The 14550-nt window shown below is 35.2% G+C and overlaps 3 protein-coding genes and 1 pseudogene across 7 annotated transcripts; 1 reads left to right on the forward strand and 3 right to left on the reverse strand.

The window, feature by feature from the left end:
- Positions 1 to 505: 505 nt before the first annotated feature.
- LOC131182797 (calcium-transporting ATPase 12, plasma membrane-type-like) lies at positions 506 to 1965 on the reverse strand (annotated as a pseudogene).
- LOC131183033 (uncharacterized) lies at positions 506 to 2792 on the reverse strand. The gene has a single exon (XM_058152750.1). It carries the CDS (start codon positions 2564 to 2566, stop codon positions 2066 to 2068), a length of 501 nt encoding a protein of 166 aa, XP_058008733.1. The 5' UTR covers positions 2567 to 2792; the 3' UTR covers positions 506 to 2065.
- A 1289-nt stretch (positions 2793 to 4081) lies between these two features.
- LOC110631734 (calmodulin-like protein 8) lies at positions 4082 to 5055 on the reverse strand. The gene is made up of 4 exons (XM_021779677.2): positions 4860 to 5055; positions 4617 to 4774; positions 4473 to 4550; positions 4082 to 4364 (listed from the first exon to the last, which is right to left on the reverse strand). Exons 1-4 carry the CDS (start codon positions 4933 to 4935, stop codon positions 4230 to 4232), a joined length of 447 nt encoding a protein of 148 aa, XP_021635369.1. The 5' UTR covers positions 4936 to 5055; the 3' UTR covers positions 4082 to 4229.
- Positions 5056 to 5812: 757 nt separating this feature from the next.
- Positions 5813 to 13821, forward strand: LOC110631732 (peptidyl-prolyl cis-trans isomerase CYP63). Of its 5 annotated transcripts, none has more exons than XM_021779671.2 (14): positions 5813 to 5972; positions 6825 to 6921; positions 7075 to 7129; positions 9838 to 9926; positions 10533 to 10557; positions 10670 to 10708; positions 10797 to 10914; positions 11089 to 11246; positions 11367 to 11715; positions 11821 to 11954; positions 12056 to 12269; positions 12367 to 12756; positions 12839 to 12910; positions 13221 to 13821. In XM_021779671.2, the coding sequence occupies exons 2-14, from the start codon at positions 6844 to 6846 to the stop codon at positions 13597 to 13599; spliced, it is 2100 nt and encodes a 699-aa protein (XP_021635363.1). In that variant the 5' UTR covers positions 5813 to 5972; positions 6825 to 6843; the 3' UTR covers positions 13600 to 13821. The 5 variants fall into 5 exon arrangements, with proteins under 5 accessions (XP_021635363.1, XP_021635366.1, XP_021635365.1 ...); XM_021779674.2 differs by having other exon boundaries at positions 13227 to 13821; XM_021779673.2 differs by having other exon boundaries at positions 12845 to 12910.
- The last annotated feature ends 729 nt before the right edge of the window (positions 13822 to 14550 follow it).

Here is a 14550-nt window from a genome sequence, read left to right on the forward strand (position 1 = left end):
ATAATTTGTGAGGAGAAAGAAATGAGTTCCTTTCTTTTCCACCTTCCTTTGATTGGTCGTAGCTCTATTATTTTCTCTCTTCTTCACCTTTAATGCATTACTCTAATATAATGATGTCGGTCGCCAATAGCTCCAATCACTCATATATAGCCAAATCCAATTTACTCAAATGCTGTGGCACAGCTAGACGATAAATTTTGAAGCCTCTATATATGTATATATAATTAAAAAAATGTTATATTAATTTTGTAAATGATTTTCAATATTATTCATTTAATAATTACTATATATATATATATAATAAATATTACCTTATAAAATTTAAAGTAAAATTTTATTACCTAATTATTATGTTAAAATTTAAATTTATAAAATAAAAATAATATAACATTAATGATAAAAAAATTTTAATGAGTATAATGAAATATTTTATTTAATTTTAAATAAATGATTTAAAATACTCGTAAATAAAAAAAAAATTTTAAATTTTAGTCACGCCAACATATTTGGCAGATTAAATCATTGCTCTTGTTAAAATTTGGGAATAGGAAACAATTGAAGCCCTACTGTCACATTTTGAGGGGTCAATTTGCAAAACATAAATCTTTTAGCTTCTCCACACGCTCAGTTCCAAGCCTAGAGGAAGAGACTTTCTATGGTACATTGAACACATAGCCCTTTTGAAGCTGGATTGCTACCTGGTAAAGAGCTTGAGCTAGCAGGTTTCTCCACATAATATTTGTTATAAGGGGCTATGTCTGACTTACAGGCAGCCTCTGCATTGGCTCAGCAGTGGGTCGTTCTGCAGCCAGTGCCAGAGCTACGAGCGGGTCCACAATGAGGTCTACCCAGAGCAATTGATGTGCTGTTAGAGGAAGCTCACCAGCAGAACCTGCTGCTATGAAGTTGATCACAAAAGCAGCAACACTTACAGTTAGTTGAATCTTGATAAATTTCTGGAGGTTATAGATACATCTTCCCCACCTTAAAACTGTGGCCACAGAAGTAAAATTATCATCCAAAATGACAATATCTGACCTTTACTTAGCAACCACTCTGTGCCTTGAATGCCCATAGACAGTCCTATATCAGCTTATTCTAATGCAGGTACATCATTTATGCCATCTACTGTTACTGCAACAACATGATCTTTCTGCCTCAAGCATTGTACCATTAGAAGTTTGTCAAAGGGCGATAACCTTGCCATCACACAATCTTATCAACCCTTTCCATCATGTGTGGAGTTCTGAAATTCAACACCTTCTACCAATACTCCATTGTCTACTCGGTGACCTCTCTATAGAATTCCACATTCTATGGATATGGCTTTTGCTGTGAAAAAAATGTCCTTGGTTATCTTTTTGATGCTTACATCCGAGGACTTGCAAATTTCCACAGCTTTCCTGGCTCCTGGCCGACATGGATCCTTGGGACCCACTATCCCTAGCAAGATCAACCATTTCTGGTAGTCTTGGGCGCGTATTTATAACCGTTTCCGTTCTTTATCATTTCTTCCTCTGTAATTTTCTCGTAAGCAAAAGCAATGCATCTGAGGCTACTAGTTCCCACACATTGGATTATTCTCTCAATTTTACTTTTTCCATCTTTATCCATGGCTTTATAACCCCACTGCTCTATAACCCCATTGCTCTCATAATAATCTGAACACATCCCTATCATCTCTGCAGCTCCTTTCCAATGTACATGAACAGTGTTGTCAGCCAATTATTGAAACCCCACTTCGTTTCTTCCCTGAATTTGTTGGCTAAAGTTAGCAATTTAAGTAAGGGAACACTCTTCATCTAAAGTCTCAACGGGATTAGCATCTATTTTATTCACTTGAAAAAACAATTGGCCACAGAAGTTTAACCAAGCATCCCTCTCCAGCGTCGATCCTCATCCTCAACCAGTTAAAAATGGCCAAACCTCCCACCACCTCAATGGCACAACCCAATAACCCCACATTCTTGCTCTCTTTCAACGTTGATTGAAAAACTATTCGTACTTTGGATCAGCGCCCAGCAACTCGGTAGCTCTATAATTCGTGATGCCAAACTCACATCTATCAAATTCCATCAAACCAACCCCACTTGCTCCTCTCTAGCATTGATACCAAACATACAAACTTCCTAACCACTTTCTCACTCAACATTCCCTCCCCAGCTGCAATTCTCGCCTCGCTAAACGACCTCCAACAGTTGCACTTGGCAAACCCAATGAACTTCTCCTTCGCTGCACCCAAACAGCCCTCCATTTCGCGTTCCTCGCACATCTCTCTCTCCTTCAAATCAGGATATTTCCCTCCTATGAAATTGTGCCACCACGGGGGATTACACTTGTTGGACGCTGCTATGGCGCACCCAATCCTGGCCCCACCATCGCACTGCTCGATAATTTTAAACTCAAATATCTTGGAGGCAGCAGCGAGAACATAAGGGCGGGATGACGGATCGTCGGATGAGCTGGCGGGTACAGGACCCCGGAGTAGAGGGATTGGGTGGTCGAATTTTATGGTGGTTGAGGATGGTGAGCACTCATCGAGTTTTTGAGGTATGGAAGAGTCCATGTTTTGGGATTTTGGGTATGTAGCCTACCAATGAGCTAAAGAAGACGCAAAATCAGATGGAATTACTTGTAGTTGAAGCGGGCGGCAGGAGGTGAAGCTGCTGCAGCTGCCTCTTCTTCTCACTTTCTTTCTCCGGAAGTGCGTGGAGACTGCAGGAGAAAGAAGGGGTGAGCAGATTAGCGCACAGTGGGCTCTTTTTTTTTTTTTTTTTTTTTTAATTTTAGGAAGCTCACAGTGGCTTGTTTTATTCACTGGAGATTAATGATTTAATATTTTTTATTTAATAGGAGATATAATACATAAAAAATAATTAATAAATTGCACAATTTTTTTTTTATATCATCAAAAGCAAAATCAGGAAGTTTTTATTGAGGGAGCACCTAATATATTAATAAAATTATTTATATATGTATAATATATAAATATATAATAAATAAAAACACAAAGTATCAAATTATAAAATTATCTATCACTTAAAAAATTATAACAAAATGGACATAAAAATTAAAAAATTTTAATTTTAATTATTATACAATTTTATAATTAAAATAATATTATTTTAGAAAATAAAATTCAGTTAATATCAATATATATAAGAAGAGGGAGAGCAAAATAAAAATAGAATATTAATTAAAATTTTATATTTATTCAGTGATAATTAAATAATTTTAATATTTAAATTTAAATCATAATATATAAATTATAAATTTTTAAAAATTAATAAAATTAAAAAAATATAAAAAACTATTTGAAATTTTTTTAAAAAATAATTAAAAATATTAAATTTATATTATTAAAATATTTTTAGGCCACCTAACGCTCCACCTCTGTTATCAATAATCTTAAAATAAATTAAATGAAAAAATTTAAATCAAAGACCTTTCTTTTCTTTACACTTTAGAGATAAAAAAGAAGAAGATCAAATTACTCATAATTAGTTTAATTTAATATTTTTAACATAAAAATAAATAAAATTTTAATACATTCTAATTACTAACAACCCTTTTTTATTATTTTAAATAATAATAATAATAATAATATAGTCTCCATAATTATTTAACATTGATTAAGCTACTTACTAATCAATGGCTAATTTGGTACAATTGGTTTCCTGTGTTCTTTGGACAAAATTAGAGCAAGACGAACCATAACATTACTCTCTAACACTGTTTTAGCCAATAAATACACAGGCTCAACTTTTCTTTTCTCACACTTTCAAGTTATTTTTTTTTTAGCTCCAGTTAGAGATGAACTCAATTGTGTTCAGACGAAGCGAGTAATGTTCAAAATAAAAGTAGCGACCACAGAATTTTGACCAATCAGAAATTAGAATGATGTGATTGCCAAAGGGAGAATGGAGAAATTATGTCTGCCATTAACATAGATGGACCATGGAAATGGGCATCAATCCTCATGTTTTTTTCTTCTCATGTATTTTTATTATGATGTAGCTTTCTGTACTGTGTTATTTGATTATTGTTATTATTATCAATTATCAACATAACAGAAAATACATTCCCAGGAATTCTACTGTGCATCACTGCCATTATAACAGGAAAGCGCATTGCTTTCTAATTCTACAAGACAAGCAAGTTGCAAAAATAAATGAACAGAACATACATGAATCATGAATTTGCTTGTTTAAATATAATTTTACTACGGATTAGAAGGCCATCATCATCCTGGCAAACTCCTCATAACTAACTAAACCATCACCATCCAAATCAGCCTCTCTAATCATCTGTTCAGCCTCCTCCTCAGTCAATCTCTCTCCCAAATTTATCATCACTTGCCTTAGCTGCATAGTCAAACATTGCGTCAAATCAGACAAGCATGCAAATGTGAACATAGAAATCAGATTAAAGAAAAGGGTAATTTGGAAAGGATGAAATGCAAATATATTGACCTCATTGGCTGATATATATCCATCCTGGTTTCTGTCAAATACTTTGAAAGCTTCTTTTAGCTCCTCAGCAACATTTTCCTGCAAGAATGAAATGATATGAAAAGAAAGAATGAATGAAAGAAAGTAATTAGTAAAAAAAAATACCTTCATTTTCCGTCCCATAATGTTCAAGAACTCCTGAAAATCTATTGTTCCATTTCCATCAATATCGACTTCACTTATCATGTCTCCAACTTCTTCTTTGGTAGGATGTCCATCCAGCGATTGTATAATGGTAGCAAGTTCTTCCATCGTAATGAAGCCTGCATAGATATTGTTAGAATATATACTAATACTTATGGAACAAGAGTTATATGATGAACTAGAAGAAGAACAACGAACACACACCATCTGAGTCCTTGTCAATCAAGCAAAAGGCCTCGCGGAACTCTGCAATCTGATCTTCAGTAAGCGCGTCTGCCATTATGTCTTCAAATTTTCAAGATTTGCTGATCGCTGAAAGGAGGAGAGAAGAAGCAGAGGAAAACTGTTTTTTGTGGGTTAATTGAGTTGGGCTTCAGGTATGAAGGCGTCTGATATAAAAACTAAGATAGGAAGACATTATAATTAATTTATTGGGATGAAATTGAAATAGTCCTACGCGGTTGAGCTAAAAATTCCATTCAAAGCTGGAAAATTTCTAGAAGTGGGTCCTGAATTCCTTGATAAAATCAACCGTTGAATGGATGAACGAAATTTCAAAGGCTCCTTTTTGTCTGGCGTTGGCTTTCAGTCTTGAGCAAAGTCAACTGCACCATGACAATTTTGCATCTGAACTTGGCTTTTATTTTAGGGAATTAATCTCCAGTGACTAATTTATTTTTAATCATTAAATAAAAAAATTTTATTAATATTAATTATTAATACTTTTATAATTCATAATACGAAGATAATTTATCAAAATAAATAAATTAGTGAAAATAAGTATTTTTTTTTTATATATTTTAGATGTTCTTGAATGGAGTTTAATAATATAAAAACTTGACTTCCCACGCTATGGGATGAACGATATTTAGAGTTATATATACAAATCATTTAAATGTTAACAATTTATATAATTCATTTGCAAAGAGAAATTAAAATTTATGTTGAAAATAAATGTAAAAATGGAAAATAATTTTTTTACTTATTTTTTTTAAATAGTCCTATATTTTTTTACAATAAAAACAGTAAGGCGAGATGGAGCCCATGATATGATACCAACAGATCGACCTGAAACCCCAAGAATCATTTCCAAGTGGAAACGTGGCTCGCACAGAATTGATCATTTTGTACTTCATCTGTAGGAGATTCTAGCCCAGCACACTGACGTGGAAAAAATTAATTTTAGCAGGTAAAATCCCTCGCAAAGTCGCAAGTCGCAACGCAAGCATAGCTACTCTCTCACTTCACTCTGGTGCGATTATCGCCGCTGCTTGAGTCCTGGAGTCGCAATCCCTAGTTCAATTAGCCTCCTGCAAGGTTGCCGCGAAACTCATCTCAACCTAGTTTCTCTCATTAATCTTATTCATCTGCGGGAATTTTTTTTTTTTTTTTTTTATGGAAATTCGTAGGATTTCAATATCTGAATCCATTGTTTTGTTATTTTCAAATCTGTGATATGTTTAGTGTACCAATGCTGAAAATACAGCCTAAATTGGAGTAAATGAAGCTGTGTATGTAGTGCCTTTGTATTAAAATCAAGAATTAGGGTTTAAGGTGTTTGCGAGTTCTGTTAAAATACGCTACCCAAAGTGTTATACAACCAATCTTTAGTTACATGTTAAACCTTTTTTCTACTCCGACTATAAATTGGAGTCCGTTATTAGATTTCTGAGAGGGGGTTATTTTGGACCAAACGTAGGTGGAAAATTAAGGATGGGCTCTTGGGCATACGAAACTCAAGATTGGACCCAATGTTAAAGTTTTTGTTTTTTTTTGGGTTTCATTGAGAAATGTATGTTAGGAAAAAGTTCTTTGTGATCGATTATTTTATCACCGCCTTAAGTTAAGGTTGATTTCTCAACACTTTTGGGATAACGTTCCACAATAGAAGTTGTGTTTGATACGTGCATGTCTCAACATTATTGTACAAAGAGATTGTACATTGGCCAGTTGGAGAAACCAATTTCCCTTTTTTATATGTAGTTCCATTTGAATGATTGTATTCTATGTGCTTGAAGTTTCTGCATAAATGGAAATTCTGGATGGAAATTTCTGCACAACGGGTTCTACATGTCTGTCTGATGTGTTGCAAACCCTAATGCAGTAATATTCACAAGTTTTGTTTTAATAGCTGGAGAATGCATATGCTAACTTTGATGTCGATTTCAGTGTTCAAGAGATAGGAGAGATGAACAAGAAAAAGAACCCTCTTGTATTTTTTGATGTGTCAATTGATGGAGATCCTGTTGAAAGAATTGCTATTGAGGTAATGCAAAAATATTTAATCCAACTTGTTTGTTGTTTCTCCCACAACCTCTCAAATGATTGCTTCTGTTTTTGTTATTCTTACTATTTTAAATAAGCTAAATTTGTGTATCATCATTGCGATACAGTTAAACTTGTTTCTTTTAATGGACAGCTTTTTGCCGATGTTGTTCCCAAGACTGCAGATAATTTCCGGGCACTTTGTACAGGCATGCAAAACTTATCTGTTCAAATTATAATTACATATTAAGTATTCTTTGTTCAATTTATCCCGGGCTCTAAGGCAATTTCTTTGTCCAATAAGTTTTTACTTCCAATATCTGGTGTTTTTTGACATCTTTTTGAAATGTCACATTGGTTCTCTACTTGGTGTCCAATGGCTCATCCAATTATTTAGTACACATGAAAATGAAGAAGATTGTTTTGCTTTGAGCACTTAGGATTAGATTCCTGGATGGACATTTTGGTGTTTTTACTGTTTTCCTTACTTGTTTTTACAATTTATCTGCTTTATCATGTATCAAATGATGGTTATGCATTATAATCAATGGAACCTCATCACACACTTTCTATGATGTGCTCCTATGGTATTCTAAGAGTACGGTGAAGGTTGACGTAATGTGTAGCGCGGAAAAGAATCAATATACAATCAACTTGAAAAATAAATAAGATTTAATTCAAAACCTTAAGAAACACAAGGCTTAATCCAAAGTGTAAGGATAAATAAGTAAAGACAATTTTATGAAAAAGAAAATTTCATTGAATAATTCTAAAAGACCTATACATAGTGAGAATAGAAAGGATATTTATAGAGCTATAAATCATAACTTAAGTAGGAATAATCTAAACGACCTAAAATAAACAGGAATAATATTTTAGAGTCCTATATAAACTAGTAAGTATAAATAAAATATACAACTCAACTCAACTCAACCTTTATCCCAAGAATTTGATGTCGGCTATATGGATTTTCTTTCTCCATTCTACACGTATTCAAGTCTAGTTTTGATTTGCCTAATGCGTCACTCACTCACACTTTTGAGAAAATTCAATCTTGAATTTTAAAGTGTTAAAGAATCAAAAACACCTTTGGAAAATTAAACCATGGCTCCTTGAATGGTATGAAGAAGATTGACTTGAACAAAATTGAATTGAGCAATTTCATATTGTCCTTTGTATCCATGGAAATATGTGGATAAATAAACAACCAAGACAATATGAATTAAAGGGTTATAAAAATCTTCAATCTCCACAAATTCCATGATGTGAGTTTCTTCAATTTTCACTATTGTCTTCATGGATTGCCCCTCTTCAATTTCCATTGAAATCTCCATGGTTTGTTGTTCTTCAATCCCTTGGACATTTTCCTCCATCTACTCTTACTCCATCTCATTAATATAAACTTCTCCCTCTAGAGTAGATTGTTTAAGAAAATCCAATTTAAGCTTATCATCATCCGCCACAGCAAAAGGCAATACAACCAAAGCTTCAGATTCTTTAAGCTCAAATCCTTCAAGCTTATGATTTTCAACTTCAGGTTGTTTTTCTGTTTCAAGTTGATCTCTTTGTTCAACTTTTGCTCTCTCTAGATTTAAAAAAGCAAGTTTATTGTTGAATCTACTGTGGCTATTTCTTCTGGCCTAATCCAATACATTGTTCCCAGTCTCTGGTCACCAACTCCTAATAAAGTTCGCATTAGTTTTCGAATATTTAGCGGTTACTTCTCAATATTGCGAGTAGATGTTCGTTGTTCGTCAATGATTCTCTAAACAACTTGTAACCCTCGATCACCGTTACGAGGTTGGTTGCCACTACTACTACCAGTATTGGGCATCTTAATTAAGGTGAAATCCCTGCTTTGATGCCATCTGACGCAGCATGTAGCGCAAGAAAAAGTTAATACACGATCAAACACTTGAAAAATAAATAAGATCTAATACAAGACATTAAGAAACACAAGACTTAATTCAAAATCTAAGGATAAATAAAGCAAAGACAGCTTTGTGAGAAAAAAACTTCATTGAATAATTCTAAAACACTTGTACACGATGAGAATAGAAGGGGTGATTTTAGAGTTGTCAATCCTGACCTAAGTAGGAAATAATTTAAAAGATCTAAACTAAATAGGAATAATAGTTTAGAGTCCTAAATAAACTGGTACATATAAATAAAATATATCTAGGAAAATAAAAAATTCAATTAAAAATAGAAGTCCTTGTGAAATATGGAAAACACAGGTCTTGAAATCTAATCTAATTTGTGCACCGTGTCAAAGGTATTCATTGACCACCATTTAAGGATTAGAAGATTAAACTAGAGAGTAGTTTGCACTTAAAAAGGATTAGTAATGTTATATATGGCCTATATTTGAATATCAAGTTATTAGCTGTGTAAGTGTTAAAGAGTTCAAACCTAGTCATTTGGTTAAAGAGTTCGAACCTAGTCATTTGGACTTTTGACACATATGGAATTTTTTTATATGGCCAATATGATTAAAAAGATTAATGGTTAATGGGACTAGAAAATTGAAAAGTATGGAAAGCAATCATAATTTTGTTGTTGTTGCCATGAATGTGGGAGCTATAGTGGTTCTTATTTTAACAAGTACACATAGACAATTTGGGCAAAGTACCCGAGGATGGTAGGATGCATGTGTTTCTCCAGGTAAGAAGATACAGTTAGCATATGCTTTTATTTCTGCCAATGACTTGTTAGCTTTTGAATTGTGGTAGACACTGGACACTCATCTTTATTTTTAGTGCTGGCACTGGCACATCTAGATGTTGTGAGCCAACTAGAGGCGGATCTGTAATGTTGATTTGGTATCCTTTATTTTTCTTGTCTTGAGAAATCAATTGCCTGTTGTCTGCACAAGTTAATTTGGATTTTGATACTATTGTGCCATGATCCATTGTAGGTGAAAAGGGCAATGGCAAAACAACTGGCAAACCTCTCCACTATAAAGGATCCTTTTTCCATCGAATTATTAGAGGATTCATGGCCCAAGTATGTTGTTTCTTTTCTTTTCAACAGTTGTCAATCTCAATGATAAAATGCTTCTTGTTGAACTGACTTTTCCTCAACTGTATGGTTTCCTGGAGCAATTATACAAATAGTTATAAATACGTTAAATGAATATGCCATTTCCATGTCAATATATGGCTTCAATATATGGCTATCTCATTATTCTTTTATTATGTGGAGAACCCGGTGTCACAGAGCTGTAGTTGATTATGTGGGGAACCGGGTGTCACTGAGCTATAGTGTATCTTGTTGGTATCCTTGACAACAAACTAGGTGCCCATTTTGCATTGAATTTAAAACTGCTTTCTTCAAAAGCATCCTCTTGGGTGCTTTGCCCAAAGCATCAAAACTTTTTGGGATGCTTTGGCCATGAGTGTTCTAGAAGTTCCTGAACAAGGTATATAGAAAGGGGTGCTTTTACAAGAGCAGTTGCAACAACAATCCCAAACAAACTCTTCCTTGATGTGAATTTTTTTACTTTTTTTTTTGTGGTATCTATGATCAAGGAGCAAGTTTTGTTTATGTTTCTGTAACATTTGTATCTCATTGCTATCAAATTGTTCATTTTTCTTTTCCTTGTCCTGACAGGGTGGTGACTTTTCAAAGGGAAATGGTACACACTATGATTTGATAAATTTTCTAGTCTACTAATGAATGCAATTTCTCTATGTGACTTCAATACTCATTCCCAGATTTGTAAGGATCAACCTTTAATTGGTTTGCAGGCACTGGTGGAGAAAGTATATTTGGAGGGAAGTTTGCAGGTAAATCTAATATGTATAGTCATTTATGTGCTTGCTTGCTGGACTAGTCTCTTTATTGTTCATAAAAGTTTTGTGTTCCTTTTTGCAGATGAGAATTTTATACTGAAGCATGATGGACCAGGTCTTCTTTCTATGGCAAATAGTGGTCCAAACACAAATGGTTCCCAATTCTTCATAACTTTTAAACGTCAGCCCCACCTGGATGGGTATGTGGTTTTTGTCTGCTGTGCTCATATATTTGGCTCACATTATTTACTTTCTCATAGCCCCATAATGCTCCTGATTGTTGCCATGATTCATCTTGCCAAATTAATTTTAATTAATAAGAAGGCCTAAGATATTATCAGTATGATGGATTCTAATTTTTTATTATGCGGCAGGAAACATGTTGTCTTTGGAAAGGTCATAAAAGGAATGGATGTTGTGAAAAAAATTGAACAGGTGGGAACAGGTGATGGAAAACCCATCCACCCTGTAAAAATTGTAGATTGTGGTGAAACCTCTGAAAATAAAATTCAGGATGCTGTTGGAAATGCAGGTATTGTGAGGCATTACTTTTTGGTGATGCAAGTATTTCTGTTATCTTATTGCTGTAATTCTTGTGGAGCATATTGCAATATTCACAATGCATGTGCAATATAATATGGCTTCCTTCCAGGAAAGAAGAAGAAATCAGGGAAGGCTCCTTCTGGTGATAGTTCTGATGGACAAACTAGAGGAAAGCAAAAAAAATCCCTGAAGGATAAAAGAAAGAAAAGAAAAAAGAGATACTCATCATCTGATTCATACAGTTCTGACTACGATTCAGATTCTGGTACTGATTCAGATTCAGAATCAGTTTCAGATTCCTCACTATCTGATTCTGGTTCATCTAGTGATGGAAGGCGAGTTAGGAAGAGGAGGTCAGTAAAAAGAGATAGACGCCTACGTGGGAGGAAACGAAGGGATGGTCGGAGGGAGAGGAAGAGAGTCCGGCGTGATAAGCGATCAAAGCGCAAGTCTAAATGGTCTAATTTATATTTAGTGCAACCTTTTTGCTTATGAACTTCCCTCAATGGTTTGCAAAGTGGCATGGCCATTGTAGCCCTATTTATTTACCCTTTTGTTTTCAGGACTTCTGGAAGTTCTAGTGATACAGAGATTAGTAGTACCAGTAGCAGTTCTGATGATAAAGAAGCTGATCATTGTTTTTCTGCACGAAAAACCAATAACTCAACTCTTGCTGAAAAGAAATTGGAGAATCTTGGTATACTGCTCCCGTTTCTGTTTATAATCATTACCTTGATGTTTGATGGAACGGCAGCTTGAAATGAATAATATCATCCCCTTTTACTTGCAATGTTACAGATGTGAGGAAAAAATCTCCAACTGATCACTTAGGAAAAGAAGCTGACACTGGAAAGGATCATAAGCCAAAAACAACTGAGGCAAACATGTCGAATGAAGAAGGTGAATTGTCGTCAAAGGATGACGAGCATGTAAACAATCGGAATGGCATAGATTCTAAATTTGAGAGGGCTACTAATCGCCATACTTATTCTGATGACTCAAATAAATCAAGGTTTATGCATTTATTTTTCTGTTTTTGCTTTCGTTTTTTATGGCTTACACATTCAATAATGATATTCTAAGACTTTTGTAATTGCATGTTCTAACAGCAGTCCCATTCGAAGCCCCAAAAGAAGGCCAAACAACAGCCATAGGAGTAGTCGAAGTATGAGTCCCAAAAAAGTTCCCCAAAGTACAAGATTCAGGACCAACAGTAGAAGCCCTGCTAGGAAGTCTGGTGAGCCAAGCCAGGAAAGGTCTTCAAGGAGTCCATTGGGCAACCTTGCCCTTAAAGCCCCTGAACCTTCTAACTCTGACCACAGAAAGGGTTTATTGAGAAGCCCGTCTCCAAATGGCACTCCCAAGCGCATTAGAAAAGGGCGTGGCTTCACTGAACGTTATTCCTTTGCACGTCGATACCGTACTCCTTCTCCGGAGAAATCACCTCGGAGGTCTTACCGATATGGTGGAAGAAATTTTAATGAAAGAAACCGTGATAGGTAATCTCAGTGCCATATATTTAGAGAAAGGCTCCATACCTGATATCTAATTTTTTTTTTTTTTTTTAAATTTTCTATCAAGCTTTAGAAGTTTCTCTGAGCGGTTATCACACAGGCGCTACAGAAGCCCACCAAGAGGCAGAAGCCCCTCGAGGTTCTCCTTCCCTTCCCTCTCTTCCTTTTTCTTGTTACTGTCCAAGAGGTTTGTTTCAGAGATTTGATAAAATTAGCTCCTGGGTTTAACAAGATTGCAGTAAAATTGATCTTGTACGAGTCCTCCTGTGCCCCTCAACCCCAAAAAGTATTTCTTTTTTTGTCAGACCCCTACAGATATTTTGAGCATCCTTGGTGTCCTAAACTCATTTTTGTTTTTTTGTTTTTTTCAGTTTTAGAGGTTCAAATTATGTAACAGAAGTGTTCTTTACAAGTTAATGACTTATGCATCTGATTTTGATTCTTTGTAGATACAGGAATCGTAGAAGCCGAAGCAGGAGCATTTCTCGTAGTCCTGGCAGTTATCGTGGCCATTACAAGGATCAAAGCCGGAGCCAGAGTCCAATTCGCAGTCCTAGTCCCAGAGACAAGCGACCTGCCATAAGCATGGGTCTGAAGTCTCGTCTGGGTGCCAGAATTGATGATCAGCACTCTTTGGACAAAGGGATATTGAGGTCAAGGTCCAGTTCTAGGTCTAGGAGCCGTGGATTCTCTCCTTCCAGATCTCCTAATGCTGTACCACCAAAGCATCGCAGCAAGCCTGCCAGCAGGTCTAGATCGAGCTCGCCCTCTGGACAGAGGGGTTTGGTTTCATATGGGGACCTCAGTCCTGATTCAGGAACAAAGTAGCTTGGAGAGTAATTTTGCTTGTGGAAAGTACACAATTCTCCTCAATACTCAAATGAAATTGGCCAGTATTTTGAGTGAGCTTATCCATCTGAATTACATTGCAGTGTGAATTGAACAGCGTGGACTTGTGTATCAATTTTCATTATGCATTTACCAATTCTAGTGTATGACTGGAGAACAAGGCTGATAAATGAGAGTGAAGTGGTGGTATGTTTCTTCATAGTTTCACATATCTGCTGACCCACCATCGTGTGTGCGGCATCAGAAGGTAATTTCCCTATTTCGTGGCCTCTTAAATGTTCCAGGGCCGATGTGCAGGTGGCTGGGGTCGCGTGAACTGAGACTGGTGTGGCAGTACCGTCATTAAATATCGATTTTATCGCAAAAACTCCTTGAATTTCGATTTGACTATCACTAAAATCTTTATTATTTTTCCTTTAAGATGGGAAATCCAAATCAACATATTTTATAGTTATTTAATATTTTTAATTTTCATTATTTTTTTTTCCATTTTTTCTCTTTTCCATCTCTCTCGTCATTACCTTTTTTCCTCTCCATCCTCTTCTACCCCTTACCGTTAGGAAAAATATATGAACATTTTGTACCTATTTGCACTTCGGCGGTTCCAATAATTTCACAGCAAAAGGAACCCAATTTCATATCTCATCATTTCAAGAATTTTCTTTTGGGTAGTTGCAAATTCTAGTGCCCATAGTTTTACTCCCCCACATCGAACTCCCATTTTCCTTTTCTTCCTTCTGTCAAAACATTCTTCTTTGTTTTATTATTATTATTATTATTATTATTATTAGAAAAATTTATTATTTGACCCAACGTTCACAGAAATCGGTAGTCAAACCATTTTCTTATGGTCTTTAAAGAGATATTTTATGATTATTAATATCTCTTAAATTACCCTTTCTCGATTCTCTCCCCCTTGCTTTCCTCTCC

This window comes from Hevea brasiliensis, chromosome 9, assembly GCF_030052815.1.
Source record: "Hevea brasiliensis isolate MT/VB/25A 57/8 chromosome 9, ASM3005281v1, whole genome shotgun sequence".
NCBI lineage: Eukaryota > Viridiplantae > Streptophyta > Magnoliopsida > Malpighiales > Euphorbiaceae > Hevea > Hevea brasiliensis.